This window comes from Magnolia sinica, chromosome 11 (genome assembly GCF_029962835.1).
Source record: "Magnolia sinica isolate HGM2019 chromosome 11, MsV1, whole genome shotgun sequence".
NCBI classification, from domain to species: domain Eukaryota; kingdom Viridiplantae; phylum Streptophyta; class Magnoliopsida; order Magnoliales; family Magnoliaceae; genus Magnolia; species Magnolia sinica.
This window is the reverse complement of record NC_080583.1, coordinates 83,744,544-83,770,610: the sequence shown is the minus strand read 5'-3', so window position 1 is coordinate 83,770,610 and position 26,067 is coordinate 83,744,544. Positions and strand designations below refer to the sequence as shown.

Here is a 26,067-nt window from a genome sequence, read left to right as displayed (position 1 = left end):
TCCCTCTCTCTTCTTTTTCATTTCAGTATCGAAAACGGAGTGGAACAGCCACGCACTTTAAATTTGTTTTTTAACGTGTTCTGCAGTGCACGTTGAACAGTGCACTTGCACAGTTTTTTTTTTTTACACACGCACACACACCACCACACACTCACGCCGTAGTGGAATTTCACCACCTATGGGCACTCGAACCCTCAACCAGGTGTTGAAACTCCTGAGAGTCTACCACCGGAGTAAGAGTAAGGACCCCACAGTTTTGTTACATGGGCCAGCCTTAATTTATGTGTAGTATATCCATGTCGTCCACTATAATGTTTATTTTCCATCGAACCTGTTGATAAGGTCACATAAACTTTGACCTTGATGAAGGGATAACACAAATAATAGCTTGATCAAAAAATTTAAAAAATATCTTAAGAAATTTAATGGTGGGAATTAAATCCTTATTTTGTGGTTCACCTAAGATTTGGATCAACCTCATTTTTTGAACCAGGCCCTAAAATAAGTTGGCAAAAAGGATGGCCCACATGGATATACAACAAATGCATTGAGGTAGGCCCCACTTTTAAAGGAATACTCACTGGTGGTCCACCAAAGATTTAGATTTACCTGAATTTTTGGATCATGCCTTAAAATGAGTTGGCAAAACAAATTGATGGCATTGATATACAAATACATCGAGGTGGCCCACCTGGCCCACTAGTGGTCCACCTGAGATCTGGATTTACCTTTTTTTTTCCAATTGTTTTTTGAAATAAGACCATTTGATATTTTTCATTTTTCACTGTCGAATAAATGTCCACCTAAGCTTTGGATCTGCCTCATTTTTGGGCTTATGCCCTAAAATTATTTGGCAAAATGGATGGACGGTGTGGATATAACACATTCATCATGGTGGGGCCCAAAAAACTTTGACACTCATGTGCTACACTTCACAATCTGAGTCCCGCCTAATCCGGGCCCTTAAAAAATTGTACACAAGACATATATTAACTTAAATTTTACCAATTAAATTATGAACTATAATTGCTAACTCACAATGCCAAAAACAAATTGTTTGAATAGTTTTAGTTGTTAATTTGTGGACGCTTATTTTTTAAAATAGGGCCTTTTGATTTTTTTCATGATTCACTATCCAATAAATGTCCACCAATTCATAAGTGGGATAATGCAAATAAATTACATGAATTTGAGGCTGATTTGGGGCATGGATTGGTCCTCCAAGTCAGCCCCAAATTGGCAACGCCATCTACCTGAATTTAATTTCATTTTTTAAAAAAACTATTAGGAGAAATGATATCAAATTGTTAAGTATATAAATTATATATTTAGAAAATTAAATATATGAATTTTGTTGTCAAATTCAGGTTATCTGGTTCATAAATTCATCAGACAGTCTAATACAACTTCTCACCAGAGAGTGGACCGTTACACCACCATAAACGTGTTCCAATTTATAAATGACTGCATATTTGGAATGCTTAGAATATTCCGAATTTAATCCATATTTTTTCATATTTTTTTGGCAACAAAAAAAATATATATATATTGCGCCATTACGCCCCCGTATCTACGTTACGCCCCCTGTATCCGTATCCGTATCGGAGGGCACTGTTACGCCAACCGATACCGATACAAGATACCTTAGTTGCGTCTAGATTTATCTAGGATAGCCAGAACAGAAGCCGGGCACCTAAATAGAGACATGAAGTACAATGGGAGATTCGATAAAGCCGCCTTTATGAGAGTAAGACGCCCCTCGAGAGATAAATATCTGCATTTCCATCTAGCAAGATACTTCTCAAACTTGTCTATGACCTTATCCCATAGAGATATAGGGGGCTTTCTAATGCACAATGGGAGACCAACAAAGGAGGTCGGGAAGCGGCCTATATAGCAGTCAAAAAGTTTAGCATATTTCTTGATGTCTTCTTCCTCCATATTTACCCCATACATCTTGGATTTAGATATATTAACTCTCAAACCGGAGACTGCCTCAAGCAGCGGATCGTAGTTTGCAGGTTGATCACTGAATAGCAACGTATCATCCACAACCTGAATATGAGAAATTAGAGTATCCATGCCATTTATTCTGATACCGTTTAAAATACGTTCTTCTTAGCCTTTGATTAGCATTCTGGATAAAGCCTCCCCAACTATGAGGAAGAGAAAAGGAGACAGCGAGTCACATGAGCTCATCCAATGCTTCCCAAAACTGTTATTTACTACTTCTTGTTCTATTAGACACCAACAATATTAATTCTCCTTGCTCAAAATCAATTTGATTGACACAAGCCTATCACCATTCTCTTAACGTCCACTATTGTATCATCCAATCTTTATCTAAGGGTATCCCTACCCCATTTTAGCATTATCCTTTTCCATATACAACCATTTGTAGCCATCTATAATCTCTTTGGCTTTTGCTCTTTTCCATTGTCTCTTGTAAAAATGCTAAACTAGCCATCCTCTGATTGTTCAGCCAACTCCACTCCTATCTGACACAGTTCCCACATTTCAAGTGGCAAGTGAATTGCCCCGCATGGACTTGGTTCCGCACCCCTCCGACCACGGGAACCTTGCCTACTTTCCACAGCAACCAAGATTTGTTGCAACGGATCACTTATGGAAGAACACACCCTTGCACTTTCGACGGCAACCAGACATGTAAATTATGGCACATCACTTCCAAAGGAGTGCCCTGGCACAAACTGGCTCACTTACCACCACAAGCAAGATTACAAATTGTGGCATGTCACTTCCAAGGAACGTACTATTTTGATTAAGATCTTAAACAAGATTCATCCTCACATTAGCTTGGCAAAATTTTGAGACGCAATTGTCTACCGGGCATGTCCCCTTTCATCTGACAAGGGACCAGCAAGTGCAAGCACTACCAACAAGGTGCAATTGCAGTGAGACATGCTTCTCCCCAATATACAAGAGTATATTGAGCTAAAGAAAAACTATACAAAACATAATATTTTACAATTTAAGAAAAACAATAAGCTTGAAGGTACATCTAAAGAATAGTGTTGGCGGGTTCCACATTTTAGCTCCAAATTGACAGAGATGTCTATAACAATTTGAAGACTGGTGTTTCTTTAGTTCCTCGTTCAAGTAGCAAACATCAGATCCAATTTCAATCACAGTTCTTTGGTTCATTTGCAGATTCCTCGATCGTAATGACAGGACGAGATTCTTCCAGATTATTACGCCCTAATTCCTATGCTCAGCTAGGAAAGCATTTGCTTGAGTTTTACAAGGAATTGTTAAAGGTTTGAGAATAAGAGACAAATTGGAGGCATGGTCCTATACTACCAGTATTTAGATCATGATTGCTGGTCCTGTTTTGATATGATCACTATAATCAATTTATATTAAAAACATGGTTAAGAATGTGTCCACAGAAGTTATTATTTCGAACAAACCTACCATTTATGGCATGTAGAGTAAGACATAAGAATAAGAAGACAGTATTTGCCACTTTCATAGTCACGAAACTGTTAAGGAGAAAAAGGGCTATACAAACCTTGGATTTCGCTAGCTCTTCATCTCTCTTAACCATGTCTCTAATCAAAGGCACATGATCAAAAAGATCGTTTTCAGATGGTCTGATTTCATATAAGCTGCAATTTTATTCAAAGTCAGTGAGACCTACTGCTCAGTAGCATAAAAATTTTGAGAAATTCAATTAATAATGATGGTTGTCAAACCTAAAAACTTTCCGCAAGTGGTCCCAGAGAGCCTTTTCTGAGGCTTCCAGATTCACCCTTGCAAAATGAAGGCAATGAATGGTGATTAAGATCGTCCTGATTGTATCATCAAAGCTCTTCCTTGGTTTCTGAAGTTTTATCCAACTATTCTCCTTGGAGAGCACCGACACCTCGGGCTGCTCCTCTGACAGATCCAGCTTCCAAGCAGTGACCTGTTTGTAGATTTTCTGAAGACCATCATCAGCCGTCCCATGCAAGAAGACCTGCTTTTCCGTGGATTCCGGGCTCTCATCCTCACCCCATTGAATTGGTAAAACAGAAAATGGAATGAGTTCATCCTTATCATCTACAAAGTGATAATTCGTGACCGCTTCTGGGATACCCACTCCCTCATCATCTGAAGATTCCATACCTTATACAAAGCAGAGGCACAAAAAGACCAGCCAATTTCTATATTGTATTCATTTTGGCTCTTACTTCTTACCCCACCACCTAATAAGAAAATTGTGAAGAAGTCAGTTATCAAATAAATCAAATCATATTCTGATTTTTAAAAGAATAAAAGAAAAGAACATATTTACTCTGAAAGAGCTGAAATTCCATAATCAACAAAGTTCAAAACCTGATTCCTTTTGCCTTGACAGACAAGAGGGAAACAATAAAAAATATTCTGACGTCCCAAAAACATGGATCGTACCATCCTGTATAGGTGATCATTTATGCACTTGAATCCTCTACAACGCCTGTTTTACAGCGTGTAAAAACCCATCTCTGTGGGGCCCACCATGTTGTATATGTAAAATCCATTCCGTCTATCAGGTTCTATCCTCAATATTAGGCCCTAAGGCCAAAAATCAGCTAAACCCACAGCTCAGATAGGTTGAGAATGAGATGCCAACTATAGCTTTTGTGGTGGGGCCACCATGGTGCGTATCATCCATCAAACACGTTAATCAGGTGTGACTCACCAAGATGCCAAAAAGATACAAAAATCAACCTGATACAAAAGTCGGGCGGGCTACACCATGTGAACTTAGCAGTTTCGGGAGCATTTTTACATTGTCTCCAATGATGTGGGCCATATCAGCTTATAGTCAGGCCTATCTTATGTATGTACTGTCCAACTAATGGCTCCCACCTGATAGACACAGTGGATTTTACATATACAGAGTGGTGGGCCCCACCGAGCTTGGTCATTAGCGCGTAAAACAGGTGTTGTAGGCAATTACTGCTCATCATCTGTAAATAAAAACACCAAGTTTAAACCAAATTCAATTTTTATTTTTATTTTTAAAGAAATTATTTGCTCCAAAAGAGAGTTGAAATTCCGAAAAATTAATTGAAAATGATCAAAACCTAATCTTTCCTACAAGCATTCTTCCCTTGAGAATTTGTGATATGTTCAGGGGCAAAGTGGAAACAAAAGATTCTGAGATGATGAAAACATGACCGTACCGAACTCCCTGTAGCAGGCTCCTTTCTCTACATGAAAACACCATTTTTTCAACCATATTTATTATTAAAAAAATAATGATGATGATTTCTATGAAAGAGCTGAAATTTCCAAGAAATTAATTGAATTTTATACTAGCCTAATCTTTCATATAAAAGAGAAGCGAATAATAACCATAAAATGAAAGTATTACCAGAAAAAATTAAAGGAATTAGGGGGAAGAAAAAAAAAAAGGAGGAGAAACCCTAACCATTTCAATCTGAATTTCTTGAATTCTTCAAAAGAAAAGCCTGAAATCGAATTAAGTGATGGAAAGAGAGAAAGGGAAAACAGCGTATTTTATTTTCTTACCCGACGAAAAATCGGCGTTGTAGAATCGTCGATTCAGCGGCAGCTTCTTCAGAGGACGGAGGGAACAAATGGAGATCCGAGAGACTCTTGTGTTAGTTCAGCACCATTTTTAACATGGTGGTGACTCTACAACGATGCACATTGAGTGGCTTTACTGTAATCTAGACCGTCCAAAACTCTTTATTCATCTGTTGATGGAGCATGACCGAAAATTTCAGTGATAAGATAATGAGAAAAATCTTTTTTTTTTCTTTTTGAATTGAATGGATGGTTAGATTTCTTGATCAATGTGATCTTGGAGATACGATCCATCAAAGATTGGACCCCCAGTTTGGATGGTCTGGATAGTTGCATGAAGATGCGTGGGCTAGGGGGATCAGTCACCACTATTTTCAAAATGGTGCTGACTAACACAGAGTCTACGCACATAAGATGTGTTCTCACACAAAGTCGGTGCACTGGAACTTTCATATAAAACTCATTCTTTCCCATTTGATTTTCACTTTCTATGAGATCTGAGCCGTTCAAGTATGGAAAGATCATAAATTCACCCAGATTTTTAAAAAAGGACGAATCCGATCATCGCATTGGCCAGACTCATGATGACCTAGAGCATCGGTTGTCCAGTGTTTTTCACGGTGTGGCACACCTGATGAGCGGGCCATTATCGTTCTATGTGATCTTTATCGTGCAGACCACATTTTGGATGGACAGGATGTTCTGTACGACCGGCACATTAGGTGATTACAGGTGAAATTCACTAAAGCATGGTGTGCCACACACCATCCGCCTCGGTGACGTGGCAGAGTTCTGGGGGGCCACTATGATGTCCCTTTTATATCCACACCGCCCATACATTTTTAAATATGGTTTTAATCCAGGATTCTAAAAATGAGTCAGATCGAAACCTCAAGTGGACCACACCACAGAAACTAGTGTGGATTGAACACCTACATTGAAAACTAATTTGGGACCACACAAGTTTTGCATCAAGCTGATATTTTTGTTTTCCCCATTTCCTGGTATGAATGACTTATTAACAGGTTGAATGGAAAATATACATCATGGCGGGCCTTAGGAAGGTTTCAACGGGCATGGTACCCACTACTTTCTATGGTAGTACAATTGAGATTCGGATCTCCGTAGTTTTTTTTTCTTGTTCTCTAAAATGATCTCTAAAACCAAATGGACGGTGTGGATATAACACATAAATCATGGCAGGGCCCACAGAACTATGTGACGTTACTACCGAGGCCACACAATCCGCTTCCGAAATTCACGGGCTGTCCCCAGCGGATTGCATGTGACCCGGGCTGTGTGGGGCCCTTTAGATGTACGTGAAAAATCCACTCCGTTCATCTGTTTTGAAAGACCAAAATAATATAGGATTATAAAAATCAGGAAGCTACAATAATCAGATGGGCCATATCACACGAAGCAGTGGGGACTGAATACCTGACGGTGATGGAAGTTTTGAATAGGATAATATTTTTTTCTTAAGTTTATATGAGTCGTAATAATTCTACGAACGGTTTAGATTGCATATGAACATCATGGTCAGCTCTAGGAAGGTTTGAGCAGTGGACGTTGTTGTTCCCACTATTTTGTTGGTGTGGCCCATCTTACATTTGGATATGCCTGTTTTTTAATTCACATACTATCGTGGCCTTTTCAAAACAGATGAACGGAGTGGATTTGTCGCTGACATCTATGTGGACCCACCTAACGGAACTAAGAACTCGTGTATAACATTGAAAGATGCGAGCCACGAATAATTTCTCCATGGAAATTAATGAAGCGTTTCTACTTATTAGAGGTTTGCTACCATACGTCCCAGTGTATTGTTATAGGATACCTCGGGACTGTAGCCGTTGGATCTGGGTAACGTTTGATGATCCAAGCCGTTGATATGACAAGATAAACATAACCCAATGCCTTTATCAAAAGTTTTTAAGATGGCGGTATCATACACCTCGATATCTACCAAAGGAGGAAAATAATTAAACGATCAAAGGGTGAAGATAATAAAATGTGAGGGTTTTTCTCTTTCCTAAATCATCCACACTGTGTTCCATTATATGAACGGTTTGGATGATTCCAGGTGTAATAGCCATAGTTCCGTAGTATCGTAGAACAATACGTCGGACAGTACCGTAGCAAACCTTCTCGTGTTATTCGCTGCGAAATTGGAGGGAACTTTTTTTACTGTAGACGCCACCTTTTTTCTTCCTTCCTTTAAGGAACCAACCAAAACTTATCTTACTAACTTAGACCTCTCACGTAGGGACTACCTAAAAAGTCTAATTTGGTAAGATAAGTTTTAGGCTGTTGAGAAAAAAATAAATAATAGGTAAGCGTCTACAATGATCATTTTTTCTGCGAAAGGTTAAAAGCGCATGAAGCTTTAAGAAACTTCGATTCTCTGGCCGACTGTGATCGATGATATACCAAAGCTCTTACAAATCACTCAAAAAGGCCCAATCATGTTTATTAGTACATATGTATCTCTAACTATAAATAGTATTTATTTAATATCTGATTATCGAATAACTGGACATTTATTGGATGGTTAGTAATTAAATATCCAATGGCCTTATAAGTGTCTAAGAATCACAAATTAAGATTATTCAATCAGTTTCAGTTTTGGACCGTAACTTCAAGTCCATTGGTTCCAATAATTTACTTTATTAATCTAAGTCAGCGTGTATCATTTTTAATTCATGCGTATCGAGCACAAATAGAGCAGTAAATAATTCAATAGCATATTGTCTCTTAAAGCTAATGTTCAAAGTATGGTATTTATTCTTTCCAATCATTCAAAATTACGTGGCCTTATGAATGGGTCGGATGGCAAATAAATATTACATAAACATTAGGTGAGTCCTGAGAAGTTTTTATTGGCAACACATTTGTGACGAATATTCCTTATAGTATGGTCCACTTGAGATTTGGGAAAATGGTCTAACAATGTGGATATAAAATAAATACATCAAGGTGGGCCATGGTAAGGGTTGCACCTAATTTGGGGAGCAGCTTGGTGGACCCAAGGTAGGTGAGACCTTTCATTGTAGGGCTCACATTGGTATATGTGTCTTAAATTGGCACCATCGTACTATATTTATAGCTTATTTCAAGGCATGATCCTAAAAATGAAGATGACCAAAATCTTAGGTGAATCACATCACAGTAGATAATCATGATTGTATTTCCACCATTAAAAACTTCATGAATCCTCCTAAATATTCATTTACCATCCAACATGTTGACAAGGTCACGACTACCTAGATGAAAGGAACACACAAAGCTCCTGTGGCTCAAAAGAAGTCAACTACCACTGTTTCATGTGCAAGGGCTCATTTTAGATTTGTATACTCTCAAATTTTAAATCGTATCTTATGGTAAGCTTTTAGCATGGATGGATAGCGTGGATGTAGGTACATACATCACAGTGGGCCTCGAAGCCAGGGTCTCACCCACCTTGGGATCCACTCCTTAACCTGCTCTTTGGAACCCATTGTAATGTTTATCTGTCATCTAATTTGCTGAAGTGTGTAATCCTGATCGTGGGGTTCATAGTGATTTATATACATTAAATCTGCACTGTCCAACCATTTTGAAAGCTTGTTCAATGGCATGATCCAAAAAATGAAGCTAACTCAAATCTTAGGTGGACCACACCATGGGAATATAGTCATGATTGAATTCCCACCATTAAAATATTTGTAGATTGCACGGGAATAATTTTTTGCCATCCAACCTTTTTACGAGGTGAGAAACACTTAAATGAAGAAACCACACAAATATAATATTAATCCAAAGCTTCTGTGGCCCATAAGAAGTTTTTAATAATCACTCACCACTATTTGCCCATATGAGATTTGGATACACTTGTTGCTTCTTCTTTTTACTGTGCATCGTGTCCTACGATGAGCTTTAAATACGATGGGCATCATGGATGTAATCACATACATGACAGTGAAATCGGATTGCTCGTACTGAGTAAACTCGGTAGGGCTTACTGTGAATGCATGTGGTTTATCCATGCCGTCTATTCGTTTTTCCATATCATGTTATTGGTTCAACCCAAAATTGATGCATACAAGCTCAAGTGGGCCATACCACTGGAAAAAGTGAAAGTATTGATTTCAACCGTTGAAAATTTTCTAAGGCCCCAGTGATGTTTATTTGTCATCCAACTTGTTCATAAGATCAAAAGGACCTGGATGAAGGAAAAACACAAATATCAGCTTGATCTAAAACCTCTGTTGTCCCTAAGAGTTTTTAAACGGTAGATGTTCAATACACACAATTTCCGGTAGTGTGGTCCATTTGAAAAATTGATATAATCTATTTTCGGTATAAAGCTCTAAAATTATGTGTTAAAAGAGATGGACGGAGTGGATACAATGCACGAATGACACAGGGGCCAACTGAGTTTACTCAGCACAGTTACCGTACTGAGTGACTTAGTCCGCAATCCGCTTCCCATGACAGTAGATTCTCACCCACCTCGTTGGATACGGGTCTCACCTAGTCTGCACCATTTTCTTATGAGGTGATCCACAAGATAGAACAACCTATTGCACAGCCAATGACAAGTGGTCAGTGCTTTAAAAGCTCCACCACGATGTTTGTATTCCATCCACTCCATCCATCCATTTTTTCAGTTCATTTAATGGTACGAGCCTAAAATTGAGGTAAATCTAAATTTCAAGTGGACCACAAAACAGGAAATATTATTGATAAAATGCTCGCCATTAAAAATTTATCAAGGGTATAAAAATTTTGGATCAATATGATATTTGTTTTTTCCCTACATCCGGGTAAGTATGAACTAACCAACAGGTTGGATGTCAAATAAATATTATAGTGGGCTCAAATAGGTTTTTAATGGTGGACATTCAATCACTACTGTTTCATGTGATGTGGTACACCTGATATGTAGATAAGCCACAATTTTTGCATCAACCCTGAAATTATATGGAAAAATGAATGGACGGTGTGGATAAAAGACATACGTCACGGTTGGGCCACGAAGCACCGACTACTAGCCACCTGGTCCGAGCCATACCTAAGACCGAGCCAAGCATCTGGAGAGAGAGAGAGGAGGAAAGAGAGGGAGAGACGAGGAAAGAGACGCGGGAGAGAGGGAAGATGGCGTGCGCGAATACAGCATGCCAGTCGAATTCATGCAGGGTAGACGAGGAAGAAGCAGATGTGCGTGAGAAAGGAAGAAGATCCTGCATCAGCAACAACACCGCCAACGCTGCAGATCAACCCAATCTTCTTCTCTGCTCAAAGTGCAAGAAGGACTGCAAATCCCTCCTACCCATACTGCCTACCTACCACAGTGAAAGCAACCTTTGCCTCGACTGTTTTCGTTCATATATCTTTGGAAAGTTCAAGCTCGCTGTCACCTCCCATAGCATGATTTCCCCCACCGACTCCGTTCTCGTTGCCTTCTCCGGAGGTCCTTCATCCAGGTCTCTCTCTCTCTCTCTCTCTCTCTCTCTCTCTCTCTCTCTCTCTCTCTCTCCAAACACATCAATTCATGCATTTGAGTTTGAGTAAAATTTCAATTCCAATAGAATATTACACATCTTCTTCTTATGTAAAAAAGATGTTTTTTTTTTTTTTAATTATAAAAAAAACGAATAAAAGTACAATTTCATCTCTGGATTGGATGATCAGCAGAGGGTTTCAAATTCACTATATCAGCCCTTCCTACACTTGCTTGTCCTTCAAATAGAAGGAAATACACAATTCTTGCAAAACACGAGACCTCCCGCTCTGTTACCACTTTGATGCAGGACGACTAACTACTTGCTCTAAAAGCTCAAACTGATAGAGCATGGCGAATTAATCCCTTTATCTCATAGCCCTGGCCTCACATCGCATGGGTTAGGACCTTGGCTGAACCTCCTCATGGGCCCCACATCACATGGGTACCGCCTCACGCGAGCCACCCGCCTCACACGGGCCGCCTACCCCGAGTGTGCCCCTGCATCCCACAGGCCACCCTGCTCTAGCCCGGTGTGAAAATGCCCCTGCATTAAATTTGCTCGGCTCAATGCAACGTATACACTACACCCCTCCACTTAAATAAACAATAATTTCTCTGCAAAACAGGTCAAAAATATTCAGCAAGAAATTCAATACGGTTTTATGGGTCCTGAAAGTTCTAATAGGCCGTCAACTTCTGTTATGCTGCGACCCTCAATGATTGCAACAAGGAAAGTTCCGTTTACCTTTGAATTAATAGAATACAGAAAGTATAATAAAAGATATTAAAGAAGAAAGAGTAGGAAAGAAGAGTCATCACTTGGGTGGGTGATCGTCCACCTTCGAATAAAGGAGGGGTAACCATATACTAATTTTGCTTCCTTTGATGTCATTTTTCAATGGATGAATAACCATATATGTGGAAGTTGGCTTGTAATTTATCTAACCATACAGGCATATACTAATTTTGCTTCCTTTGATGTATTTTTCGATGGATGACTAACCATATATGTGGAACTTGGTTTGTAATTTATCTAACCATATACTAATTTTGCTTCCTTTGATGTCATTTTTCGATGGATGACTAACTATTTATGTGGTAGTTGGCTTGTAATTTATCTAACCATATACTAATTTTGCTTCCTTTGATGTCATTTTTCGATGGGTAACTAAAATTATCGACTTGATATTCAAGCTAAAGTTAGGGGATAACTTTGTCCCATGATTCTAAATATACTATAGTGGAATTATTGTAAATATATTGTAGTGGTGTAAGTGTAAATATCTGATTTATCAAGATCTTTAGAATCCCTCAGGTTAAGTGTAAGTATCTGATTTATCAAGATCTTTAGAATCCATCAGGTTTTCTAGAATCTCCCTATATGTGGCTTAAGAGGTCTATATATAGCGTCACCGTATTGATTCCTCCACTGTGGGTTTGAGCCCGTGGCGCAATGTTAGACAGGGCTTGTTTCAAAATTGAGTCTATGGTTTGATCCTTGTAACAAATTTCTCTAACACATTTCCTGTTATTAGAGCGGTATCTGACCAAAACAAATGATATGATTTGCTTCTCCCTCATGAAGGGTGTCAATGTTTCTTTTTTCTTTCTTCTTCTTTATTTGAGATCCTTCTTCAAAGTTCAAAATCATATTCTCTTCAAAGATTTTATCTAAGAAAATCTTTGGCTAAATCTTACCTAAAATTCTCAACTTAAACTGATCAATTCTAAGTTTTCTCCTTCTAAGATTGAGTCCAAAATCTGATTTTCTAAAGGAAAAAAATAAAATAAATCTCTCATCATCTTTTCCTGAAATCCCAAAATCACCAAGTCCCAAATATTCCAAATTTCCGAAGTCAGCAAATGACCAAAATCTCCAAATTATCACATTACTGCACATTTCATTAGTTTTTAACAACAGATATCATATCTCTCTAAAAAAAGAAAAGGATTTGATTTGTAAACCTTTTAACAGCATGGGTGCAGTGTGCAAACTTTCATCGATGCTAAAGGTGTTAGTTAGAGTGGCAACTTCTTGGAATGTTCACAGCCCAAGAATCACATTACGTGGATGGTGAGAACTATGAGAAAAAGTCACCTACATTTTTCATTATTTGACCATCCAATTAATGACCATTGTAGGTTATTTTGTGCATGGCTTGGATCATCCAATCAATCTATGTTTTGGGTAGTCACCTATCCGAGAGGTGGCCATATTAATGGATGGCCCTGATCAACGAGTACCTTCACTAGTACTGAGCATTGGTGAAGGTTTACACTTCGTCTACATGTGAAGGTTAATGAATCCAAAACATAGAATTCTCAAATCGGGGAATCGGACTGGTGTTAAAAGTTATTCTATTTCCAAATCTACCAGGATGTTTGGTGCTGGTGCTGGTGCTGGGCAGTGACCCTGAATAATTTCCTTTGACAAAAAAGCTGACTCCACCATTCCATACTTTAGGAGGTTGGCAAGCATTTTTAGCAGTTACATGAGAGAAATGATCATAAACCAAGAAGTTGTGACATAGCTAACACTATCAAATCCTTTCGGAGATATTCGATGAAATGGACTGATGCAAAGACATTTTTGTTCATTATAAAATCCTTTTTCACTAACTACCTCTTTGCACTAGTTAGTTATTTATAATATCAATCCATGAGTAAAGCCTTGATATTTGGGTGGTGTGAAGGAAGATTCATAGGCCACTTAAAACTAAATGTAGTTGCAAACGGACCCATACAACCCTACTCATGACCCAACCCAACCTAATGCAACCCAAGATGGGTTACAGTTGAAGATTTGGTAAATCGTGTGGGGCTCCGGTTTGGGAACTCGACTCGGGTCTTTTGTGTTATTCTAGTGCCCAAAAAGTAATTAGCAAGAACACTATATGATGAGTAGTAGATACAAAATAATAATAATAGTAATAATAATAAAATGAAATGAACACAGTTAAAGAACGAGTGCACCTAATGCTGTGAACGAAAAGACGAGAAAAAGAGAATGAAGAATGATAAAGCCAGCAGAGGTGCGTAACCAGGTCGCTTTCTTGAAGACGATTCACGTCTATATCTCAAAACAGGTGAATGGCACAGATGCCTTGCTGCAACATTTACAATTGTCATGAAGAGGTGGTTCACCGACTTCGTATCCTGAAGAGAAAACATTTGCAGTTATCATGTGCTTTTTGGAGATTCTCAACTAAAGCACTTTGTTTTTATTCACCAGCCAACCAAATGCCTCGATCCTAGGCAGGCCTTTATAGGATCAAATAAGCTCCGTTGCATCAAAATTCTCTTGGGAGGAAAATTGCAAAGCTAGGTAGAAGGATTTGGTGGAGAAGCAACCTGATCTCTCTAATCTCCACCCCAATCATCCTTCACAAGCTATCTAGAGCACATTGATGGAGAATTTCAGGAGATTCACCAAATCCCCACCTTCTTGTGAAAATTCTTGTGACATGGAGGAGAATAAACTTCATTGTCTCCTAGAATGGAAAAGCATTGAGGGATGAAGCACATTTCTCTCAAATGCAATACTGGCCTGCTTATGGAACACAAATTGAAGATGCTGTTCTGTACAACAAAAATCCTCCCAAAACTGAATGCAAGCACCATTGCCCACCCTGAAAATAGTTTCCTTCCTGAAGAGATCTTGGATAAGATTGCTTTCCAAGCACTCAATGCTCTATATTGAGAGGTAGCCATCGAGAACCAACCACCCTCAGTAAGCCCGTACTCATTGGTGACAACTCGTTTCTATAGATTATTCTCTTCCACCCCAAACCTCCACAACCACTTGCTGAAAAGCACGAAGTTCATTGTTTTCAATCTCTAATACTAACTCCACCTTTGCTAGCTGGTTTGCACGCGCACTTTGTTCCAATCCATGAGGTAGAATTTCTGTTTGCTCATCCAAACCGCTCCACAAGTAGTCCTTGTGAATCTTTTCCAATCGGTGAATGACACTTGTTGGACACCAAAATAGTGACATCAAGAGTAGAGGCATGTTGTTAAGGTAATTCTCCTGCATAGGGACAAATATCTGCCCTTCCAGTTAGAGAGCTTCCTCTCAAACCTCTCAATAACCCTATCCCACGGATGTTGCATAGGCTTATCAGCACTGGGAGGCCAAGGTAAGAAGAATGAAGGCCTCTAACTTGCACACAAACACTTCTGTGTCACACGACTTCATTGGAACCCAATTTAACACCCAAAGTCTCACTTTTGTGGATTATTATCTTTAGCCTTAGATGGCTTGAAAGCCTTGGATAACTTGAGTTATCAACTTGAGAGGCATCGGCATTGCAAATGAAGCTTATAAGATAAGGATATGAATTTGGTTATAATGGAGGAAATTGAGCTTTTAAATGGAAAGAAAATGATTGCGTAAAAAAGAGATGGAGGGAAGATGTTTAGAAGAAAAGCTAAGCAGAAAAAGAAAGAAAGAAAAAACCGCCGGGATGGTACTAGTAGGTTCCATGATCGGAGATTGACAGATTGTGACTTCTAGAGGATGGAGGGGATTGGATTGGTGGGCTGCATGAATGAAGTAGAGATACCATGAAAAGAATCTTGAAGTACACGTGTTGTTTTTGGTATTGAATTAATAAGAATGAATATAAGGAAATTTTATTCATAGGCTTCTCAAATCTATCTAGAAAGATTCTTGAAATCTTCTCAAGCTTATCTAGAGAGATCCTAATCCTCACAAGCCTATGTGAAAGACAAGGATACTTCATAGTACATCAAAATTACAAGAATAACCTTGGAGAAAGTACATCAATATTTCTTAATAACAACTATTGTCTCTTAACTTTGATTATCGATTGGTGGTTTCACTGAATTCAAGGCCTGTTTCTGAGCATCTTTAAGCTATAATCATTTTATAATTTTTCTTCCTTGAATTTGTTTCCTGATTAAAGTCATCTTTGTTCTAGGGTGGCACTACAATTCATACATGAGATGCAATGCAAGTCACAGAGGAATTTCGATGCAAGTAGAGACAGATCATTACCAGTCTTTGGTGTTGGAGTTGCTTTTATTGATGAGAGTGCTATTTCTGACACCCCCTCTCATAAAGTTGACAAAGCAATTAAAGAAATTAAATTGCTAGTGTCGAGTTTAGCTCCCCCGGCCAAAGAGTTACATATCACACCCATTGAAAGCATCTGTTCTCTGGATTGCAGTGAAAGGAGAAGCAGATTGAATGAGTTATTACATACTGTTGATGATGTCACTGGGAAAGAAGACCTTTTGCAGCTTCTCCGTATGCTTTGTTTACAGAAGGTTCTGTTTTACTTGATCATTTTATAGTATTGGACAAGGAAAGGTGGTTAGAGTTTTCTCAAATTTCTGTTGTTTTTATTTGATGCAGATTGCTTTTGAAAATGGATATAGCAAACTGGTGTTAGGGACATGCTCATCAAGGATTGCTTGCCATGTTATTTCAGCAACTGTGAAGGTTTTTCACCAACTTCATGTTATAGACTTAATTAAGCAAATGATCAGTAAGCTGCTTTCTCTTTGTTAGACTGAAACTTCTCCTGATAATGTATGTGTTCTGAATCTTCAGACACTGTTGAACAAATTCAAACACAAAGCAACTAAACAACTGAAAATTTAATACCATAATCTATAGTAGAAGGACATGGTTTATAGCAACTGGCTGCAGATAAAATATGAAATATCAAAAATCGATGGGGAGGATACTTATGATTCAAAAGAATTGCCTTGCTTCCAATAAAGAAGAGATTTCTTAAAAAAATAAAAAATAAAAAATCTATATGCAGATGATGGTCATTAGCTTATGTGCAAAGCAATCCCTCCTATACATGTAACTGCAGTTCTAGCTAAGTGCAGATAATAGGATGTTGAAGGATTATTCACTTGTGCAGTGATTCAAGTCCTCTAGCCAGTCTGCTTGAACTTTTGGATTGCAGAGAGATAATGGGATAACTGCCCCCACCAAACTCTAAGCAAGAAATCACGATCTTTAAGTTAGCTTGTGTTACTTTATTCTCAATCTAAGTTGCGTGAAAGCTGAGGGAAGCCACAGCAGATTGAGGTTTGGGAGTGGGGAAGCTTCATGTCAACATGTGCACAAGCATGTAGGTGTTTGCAAACAGGAGTGAGAGCGCAAGTCGATGCAGGAGCAGCACCTGAATAGAAGGTTCCTGCACGGCTGCACCTAGGGTCCTGGTTTTGGAAGAAATACCATACTCAATTATTGTTTTTGTTTTCACAGAATTACTTTGGATCGAAATGTTGAGAGCCTGTCTTGGCACTGAAAAACCTATATGAGTAATACCTGCGACTTAAAGGGAAAAATAATCGATATAACATTGAGATAAATATTTAAAGGTACAGTACTTGGCAGTTAAAATATAACTCTTAAAAGAAAAGAAATGAAATGAAACTTGGCTGTTAAAGCATTTGACAGGGATGTCATGCCACAAAACTAGCGCAATGTTGGAGTGAAATTCATCAACTGGAGTTTGCTGTAATGACTATGTGAGCCGACTCAATAGGGCCACACTGCATGCAAATGTCTCTGAGAAAAAAAGTACTTTTGAACTCTTATTACTACTTTTGCTCACTCTTCAGGGTCAAGGTTACTCTTTACCTGCTGATATACAATATGTGGATGCGAGATGGGAAATCCCAGTAGTTCTACCTCTTCGAGACTGTCTTTCACAGGAGCTCACCATGCTCTGTAATCTTGATAGGTAAAAGATCTCTTGTAATATACTTCATTTTTCCATCAAGTCCCATCATTGTTTGAATGGCCAGTTCTCATTGGCAGTGCAGTTTGAAGACCCAGGAGCTGCTTGACGACCATTGCTCTGGCATTAACGGTTTAGTCTCATCATTCGTTAAGCTCTTGCAGGTATGACATGTCATTTTGTGCAACCTTTTTCTACCAGTAATTGGCGAAGATTTGGTCTGGGAGATTAGAACCTGTCATTATAACCCAAGGAGACTTGGAACCCTGGACAGTTATTTTTGGGCCCGATTGGATAAATGTCCTAATTGATAGGGCTGTCAATCGGTACATGGACCCGTGGTTACCCGATGAATCCGACCCGACGGGTCAGGTCCCATTTATTGGGCCTGCTAAGAAATCAGGTCGGGTTTGGGTCTCACCTTCTGGACCTCGCTAAAAATTGGGTCTGATTGTTTTCAGGTTAGGTCCATGTGATCGACTGGTTAAATTTGGGTCGGATTTGGGTCCAGGTAGTTTTAATAGTAAAATTATATATACTTAATATGCATTGACTATTCTAGTAAAAGAAATGGGGTTTCCTAAGCCACACACATGTAAGAGAGCCTGTTTACACACCAGGTGTGTGTCAAAGTGGAATGGGCGCATGCAGCTAATGTATTACCTGCTGCTCATTTTCCAGTTAGATGGCTAGAGTTGTAGGGTGTTATCTTCGTTGTTTTGTTTTGTTTTTCTTTTCTTTTGTATTCTTTGGCCTTTGGCCTTTTTGATAAATTCTTTTTATTGCCTAAAAAACAATTGGCACATGTGCACGTGATCTAATCCATCCATTGTGTAGGCCCAATCATGTAAATGCTCTTACTTGTCCTGCACCCATGTCAAAAACTAGATCCAAAGATGCAATGGGTACCTGAACCTGATAAGATCTGGGTCTGGGTCTCCAAGATCTAGATCTGGACCTAGACCCAGCAAGACCTAAACCTGGTTAGCCCAGGTATGGGTGCTATAGGACCCGAACTGAACCTGACCCATTGACGGTCCCACTTATCGATTTTGCCTCAATCTGAAAAGAGGGGCCCATGCCTACACACCAGTCCCTCATGTCAGATTGTGTTTGGTATCGAAAGGGACTTCCATTTCCATTTACACAAACAGTCACCCAACTAGCACTTCTATTGTCACTGCTGCTGAAATTCCTAAACTGATAAAATATAAGCTTGCTGCAGGAAGAAAATCCTTCCCGAGAGCGCACTATATTGCGAACAGCAGAAAAGCTGAGCCCATTTTCTTTCAACAGGATACCTGAAACTGACTCCCACGACAATTTGTCCACCCGTCGATGTCAGAAATCGCAGAATTTCAAACCTGATGAATCCATTCCAGTGGATGTTCTCTGCCCAATCTGTGGCAGCCCCCTCAGTAAATCATTCTTGCAGAATTTGGGATGCAAGCTTGGGAATTCCCAAACAAGAGGTGAGATATTTGCAGCCAATTGCTGCTCAAGCTGCTGGTTTCAAATCATCCCAAAAGATCCATCATCACTAGATCATTTCTATTCTCTCCTACCCAAAGTTATGACTGAAAGAGTTGAGGATGAAACTGGAGCGGGTCCGAGTTGGCTAAGGTGATTATATGTACTTGCATGATCATTATTATTTTCTTTCCAATTTTCTTATTTAAATTATTTGATGAATTTTCAAATTTTGTTAAAAAGATGGAAAAATATGTTCTTCTATTGGTTCTGAGGTGCAGTGAGTCTTTCTTCAGGGAACAAATAAAAGATTGCTTACTGTCGGAAGATGAGGATGGAAGCTGAAGCTCGATCTGCTAATGGTAGCCAGGTTTTCAACCTGAAGCCTTGAAATGTCATACTAATAATTATCAGTAAATGCTAGCTCATTTTTTTTTTAATTTTAAAATCTCTTTTCTTACCATTCTGATTTCTTGCATAATGGGATGACTTAATGTTATCGAGATCATAGGAGAAGCTTATGTTAGTGTTCCACACTATTGTTCATTGATTAAAATGCCTGGATTGGATCTTTTCACTACAGAAAATGAGATATTAAGGGTACTTTTGGATGCACTAACAAACTGAATGAAATTATGATATGATAAAGTAGAATATGTTCATGGAGCCCAACTTTAATTACAACCCACAGAGACTCACTTGATGAGTGAGCACATAAAAACCAAAAGAGTATCACAACTAACTTTAATTACAACCCACAGAGACTCAAGGCTGAAAGAAAAAAGACATGTGGACAGCTCATCACCGTCTGCTAACAAGGTGGGCCATACATGATCATCATCATCCATCATAGTTCATCAACACTCCCTCGAGTTGGAGCATAGATATCATGAATACCCAACTTGGTGAAGAGATGAGTAGATGAGTTTACTCAAGAGTTTTAGTAAGCATATTGGTCCATTGATCTTTTGATCTGACAATAAGCATGCGTATTTCATTGCCATCAACTTTTTCTCTAAACAAGTGACAATCGACTAATGCTTGCTTCTTTTATGATAAATTGTATTATTGGCAATGTGAGAAGTAGGTCGATTATCACAATGTTGCCTAATGGATCCCTTAACCCTAAGCCCCAACTCATTCGTCATTGTTTCTAACAAAATAAGCTCACTTGCAGTATGAGCCATTGCCATGGACTCTCATGCTTGATTGAGTTACCACACTTGCTTCATACTTCACTAGGTAACTAAGTTACCTCCCACAAAGATGCAATAATTTGTATTAAATCGCCTGCGAAACGGAGAACCAGCTAAGTCAGCGTCTTAATAATGTATAATTCGAAGATGGCCATTGTTTTTGTACAAAATTCCACAATTAGAAGCTCCTTTCAAAGTTATCTTTGTATATCTTTGAAAATTCCACAATTCAAAGATGAACTAACCAACCATAGTCACAGGGAAAGTGATGTTTGGTCAAGTGATTGTCAAATAGAACATTTAAAAAAAAAGATGACGATATCTTCCTGGATCACCAATCAAGTTTCCTTGATTTTTGGCTGGCTTATAATTTGGATCCATAGAAGTTTCGACTGATTTTGTCCATCATAACTGTGTTTGGAAAAAAAAAAGAAAAAAGAAGAAGAAGAAGAACAGAACAATTTCATCGACTATGACTTAGATACAATAAGTTTTGCAGTTTAGTTTGTTTCATTTATGTTATTTTATGCCACGTGTACAATTTTTAAGTGCCAGAGTATCAAGTGTCATACTCTAAGATTTAGCCATATTAAGGCAAAATTTCTCTACATTTCTCTTTAAAGAGAAGATACATGATGGAATTAGAAATATCCTAATATAAGATTTAGCTAATTACAAATCCTAAAATCTAATTAAAATCAATTAACATGGATACAATCTAATATGTTATAAGAAGGTTATGAACAATGTGGTGTTATGTGATAAAAAATTCATGTTGAATAATGGCTGTCATTTTATTCAGTTGTAGCCTTTTCTTCCTCCTCCTCCTCCTCTCTCTCTCTCTCTCTCTCTCTCTCTCTCTCTCCTTTTTATAAAATAACATCAGCCTTTTTATAGGGAATTTTAATGACAAATTCCTCATGAATCTGAATTTTATTAAATGATGCTTTGAGCAGTAGAAAGTCTGTAGCAGTGCTTTAGAAGAAAAATGACCAAACTGCATCATTTATTTTTATTTTAAAAAGTGATAAGTCAAGAATCATGGGCCCATGTGCTATCTGTATGACATCCAACCCATCCAATATATTCACATGAACCAAAAATATGGCCGATCAACCTGTCCAATAATTGCATTAGTTCAATCAGGACCTAGGCCGCTGGATAAAGGCGCTTTGCAGCGATCCAAACTACTGAAAAGATGGGCCCACCTTGAGTGGGATACATTAAAGAGAACTTTCATATCACCTTTTCTTATTTAAAAAATTAAGAAGATTGTCTATATTCAAAGAAAAGAATCAATACAATTTAAGGGTGACTGTTTTCCGGACATCCCCATCCAAGGTGAGGCTTTCATATAAATGGTTTGGATTATAGAAATATGGCACTAGATCCAAAGGCTAAAGTCCTCCAACAATTAGTTGTATAGACAGTTTGGATGTAGAGATATGAAAACCAGCAAACCCTAGCAAAGGCATGTGCACTGAGAGCGCGCATCCATGATGTGCATGTATCCCAAGTAATATGAAGACAAACAACCATATGGGTGGCCCATCTCAATTCCAGAGGTGAGGCGTGCAGGGTGAATTGAATCATCCATCTATCCGCTTGCAATATGGATAGGCTTCAGTGAATAAAAAATAAATGATGTGAGGGGATGGCATGCTTGTTTTTTAAGTTACACCAATAAATATATGAAAATGAATAATGATTATAAAATGCTTTACTTATTTGGTGATGTGAGCTGCATTTTTTCGATTATAAAATGCTTTATTTTCCTTCGAATCGATAGTTGTGGATCATCCCACCGAGGTGATTTTCGGACCATGGTTCATAGATTGTGTAGCCTGCCTGATAAGTGGTCTAGATCTTGTAACATTCACATGTTTCAATGGAAATTATGAGTAGTAACTAAAGTGAAAAATTAGCAGGGTCTTCTAACATTGAAGGTCATTATTCTTGTAGAATTTTGGTGACAATGAAACTTGCAATCTCTAGTAGCAATATTCTGTGTGAGTCCACCTTGATATAACAACCTCTTGAGGGAAGGAGCACTTTTTTGATCATACACAGAGTAATGTTGAAATTGATGTAAACCACAACCAGAGATTTACATGGTTCTCGTCCATAAATTCACACCGATCGACTATGCTCAAAGGTTAAGAGAGAGAGAGAGAGAGAGAGAGAGAGAGAGAGAGAGAGCAGCTCTTAGTACAATGACGTCTCTCTCTCTTCGAAATATACATTACCTCGAATGTACTAGAGTTTATATGAAAAGTACTCCATGTGAAATTACAAAATTGCCCTCTATGCTAAGGGCTATGCCCCCCGATAGCAAGCAAGTGGGCGTTGTACCCCGTGACTCCCAGCAAGCTCTCAACGCATAGCTTGAAAGTTGCTTCGGGATAAACAATACGTATCTGATGATCAGGCTCCACAAATAACACAACGCTGATGATCAAGAAGAAGGGCTCATTGTAGAAGGATCCTAACCATCAAATAAAAAAGGGTTACCAAACGTTTGCTAATCAGGTGGGGCCCATAGAAAAGTGAAGTACCTCGCACGTGCATTTTACTAGTATTTAAAGATTACAAATGGTGGTGAGCACTATTAACTATAATCCATCGGGTCTGGGTCCATGGATTCATATCCGGTTAGTAATCAGGTTGATCAGGCACTCTATAGGTACCGATTATGTGATTTTGTTACACACACACATATAGTTATATTTTAATAACCATAGGGAAGTATTTTTTTAGTATTAGACCCAAAGTGGGATCCGAATATGAGCACTATTCCAGACCCGATTTTGGATCTACACATATTCCAGGATGTCACTCATGCATTGAAACTAGACCGACATAGCATGTGGTGTACCCAAATCAGATTAGATTTTGATCTTAGCTAACATATGGTAATAGCATCCGGACCGTTGGCCGAAATTACACTCCTCGTATACTATGTGGGCCCACTTTTACATAGGGTTGTCAATGGGCCGTCCAATCTTTGTCCAAGCCTAGCCCGCATTGTTTAATATATGGGTCGGGCCGGACCAGACCATGCTGATGGACTGTTATACATGGTCTAAACCTAACCTGATTGTGAAACAAGCCAGAGTAGGCCCTCAGGCCTGATACTCCAGCCCAACCCTGCCCAAAAGGCGAGCTCGACTCATTGACAACCCTACTCCATGTATCCAATTTAAACCTTAAAACCCGAAAACCCTAAACCCTACGAAGAAAAGAAATTGTTATTTCTTATGCACCTGCCATTGAAACTACAACATAAGCAGCTTAAAATATAACTTGCAAAGATTAGGGCCGTGAGTGGGTCGGGCCTGGGGTAGGTCTTGGCCCTGATTTTGAACTATTTTGGGCTAGGCCGGGCCTATTCAAAAGTCTGATTTTTCAGGCCTGAGCCCGGCCCATTGACACCCCTAGCAAAGATGGATCTTAGCAAAAAAAGTCCCATTTATTGGGCAATGATAACCATGTGAAATTATGGTTAGATTAAGATCACTGATAAGCTTTATTTTTAATAATCCATTTGATGGTTGGCTAGTGACCCTAATGCCAGCTAGCTAGATGGTGTCAAAAAGTTGTGGGCCCCACCATGATGTATGTGTTTTATCGTCGCCGTCCATTCATTTTTCTAGTTCATTTTAGGACATGAGCCCAAAAATGAGATAGATCCAAATCTCAGGTGGACCACACCACAGGAAACAGTGGGGATTGAATGTTTACTATCGAAAACTTTTTGGGGGCCATAGAAGTTTTGGATCAAGCTGATATTTGTGTTTTCCCTTGATCCAGGTCTATGTGACCTTAACAACATGTTGGATGGCAAATAAACATTACAGTGGGCTCTAGGAAGTTTTTAATGGTGGATGTTCATTCAAAACTGTTTTCCTGTGGTGTGGTCTGCCTGAGATTTAGATCTGCCTCATTTTTGGGCTCATACCCTAAAATGAGCTGTAAAAATGGATGGACAGCATAGATGAAACACATACATCATGGTGGGGCCCACAAAGCTTTGACACCAGCTAGCTGGTTGGTGTTGGGGTCACTGGCCAAACCGTGTCCACTAATCAAACTGTTATTAGTTCATTGCTGGTTTATACATTATGGTAATCACATATAAATCAAAGTCCATGGCCTCTCCTCTTCTGAAGTACTAACCTACAAACATGGCTTTTAAGCTAATATTTATCATTTGGAAAAAAAAAAAAAACAATCATTTATCAAATTTTAAAAGTTAGTTTATGAGCATATGTAAAAGTAATTGTGTCCAAGTTTTTTTATTATCCATTTTGAACATTTAATGTGACCTTATATAACTAACAAAAATAATTTATACCATGTATAGTCAAAAGAATCATACACTTTTGGGGTCTCACTGCATGGCTTGGTGATACAGACGTCCAGCTTTCAATATTGAGATCATAAGTTCAAGCATCCATGTGGGATGTGTGTAAAAAAATAAAAAATCATACACTTTGAATGCCTTGCCTAACTTTGGAGACGCCCTAATGATTCTTTTATATCTCTGAACTCGATAAATAAGTCAATAAAACTTAAAGCTTAATTCTTGCATATAAAGATCTCAAACTAGTTAGAATAAGGAATTATATAGATCTTGTGATAAAGAAGAAAAAGAAGAAAAAGAATCAAATTGAGTAATTGTTTTTCAATATTATCTATTTATGAAAAAAATTCACTACATTTCATTTGTGTACTATTTAAATAACTTTACCTAAATTTACGGTAACTTGGGTACATTTATTAAATAATAATAGTATTTAAAATTTTTCTACCAATATCCCAATATCACTAACATGTTTTAACTTTCATATGTGTGTGTGCATGCACGCATGGTAGGACATGCAAGTAGAGATATATTAAAGTCAATTAAGATATTAGAGGAAATTGAAAAAGGTAATCTATATGATTTAATCTTGTGATATGATTTTTAAGATTTTTTATATTATCTTATTTATTATTATTTTAATATATTAAATTTGCTTAAAATGTAGTGATATGTGATAAATTTGGTAAATCAATCTCATAAATTGTAATTCCTATTTTGTGCTAATGTTAATAGAGATTTTTTTTTTTTAGTAGGGTGTTAGATGTTTTTTGACCATTCACTTCATTGATAAGCAGTCCATGAATATATCAGATCTTTTCACAACACCATCAACAGGGGCATCGGGAACGTAAATAGTCATTTCTGTCAACAGCACAGTGGTTGAGTTGTACCAAAGTATCAGGAACGTTGATGGTCATTTCTGTCAGCAGAGTTGGTTGAGTTGCACTGAAGTATACAGAACATTGTCAGACCGTGTGGTTGGTACTGAATATTCTGCTACTGTATAAGATAGAACATCATCTTCCTGCTAAAAATGATACCGAGTATAAGATAACCCTTGATTAGAGGGTCCCTTACAAAAATTATCAATAGCACAAGGTTAACCATAGGTCAAAAGGGGGTTCGAAATCAATAGTAGTAAAGATAATTTTACTAGCTGTGTCACTGACACAACAACAAAGATAGTTAATTGTGATATTAGGGATGAGCCCATAATTAATTAGATTGTTAAGTTATGAATGAACTTGTTGATGACAATTTTTATGTGTATATAACATCCAAGTT

The 26,067-nt window shown here is 38.2% G+C and overlaps 2 protein-coding genes across 9 annotated transcripts in view; one reads left to right on the top strand and one right to left on the bottom strand.

Annotated features, from left to right (window-relative positions):
- LOC131219563 (protein ENHANCED DOWNY MILDEW 2-like) overlaps positions 1-5,660 on the bottom strand; it is a 39,040-nt gene extending 33,380 nt beyond the window's left edge. For all 7 annotated transcript variants that reach the window (XM_058214773.1, XM_058214775.1, XM_058214776.1 and 4 more), the window contains exons 1-3: positions 5,521-5,660; positions 3,717-4,208; positions 3,533-3,629 (exon numbers count right to left, since the gene is read on the bottom strand). In XM_058214773.1, coding sequence (XP_058070756.1) covers positions 3,533-3,629; positions 3,717-4,126 — 507 coding nt within the window. In that variant the 5' untranslated portion in view covers positions 4,127-4,208; positions 5,521-5,660. The remainder of the gene's footprint in view (positions 1-3,532; positions 3,630-3,716; positions 4,209-5,520) is intronic.
- Positions 5,661-10,327: 4,667 nt separating this feature from the next.
- On the top strand, positions 10,328-19,832 carry LOC131219562 (cytoplasmic tRNA 2-thiolation protein 2). Of its 2 annotated transcripts, none has more exons than XM_058214771.1 (7): positions 10,328-11,003; positions 15,967-16,315; positions 16,404-16,490; positions 17,633-17,754; positions 17,837-17,915; positions 18,977-19,374; positions 19,503-19,832. In XM_058214771.1, exons 1-7 carry the CDS (start codon positions 10,513-10,515, stop codon positions 19,564-19,566), a joined length of 1,590 nt encoding a protein of 529 aa, XP_058070754.1. In that variant the 5' UTR covers positions 10,328-10,512; the 3' UTR covers positions 19,567-19,832. The 2 variants fall into 2 exon arrangements, with proteins under 2 accessions (XP_058070754.1, XP_058070755.1); XM_058214772.1 differs by having other exon boundaries at positions 10,332-11,003; positions 19,518-19,832.
- The last annotated feature ends 6,235 nt before the right edge of the window (positions 19,833-26,067 follow it).

Bases quoted from the DNA above. Each gene is read 5' to 3' on its own strand.
- LOC131219562 (XM_058214771.1), top strand. From the start codon at position 10,513: ATGGACGGTGTGGATAAAAGACATACGTCACGGTTGGGCCACGAAGCA. The intron at 16,316-16,403 runs GTTCTGTTTTAC...TATTTGATGCAG, and splicing joins GTATGCTTTGTTTACAGAAG to ATTGCTTTTGAAAATGGATA. The intron at 16,491-17,632 runs GTTTTTCACCAA...CTCACTCTTCAG, and splicing joins TTATTTCAGCAACTGTGAAG to GGTCAAGGTTACTCTTTACC.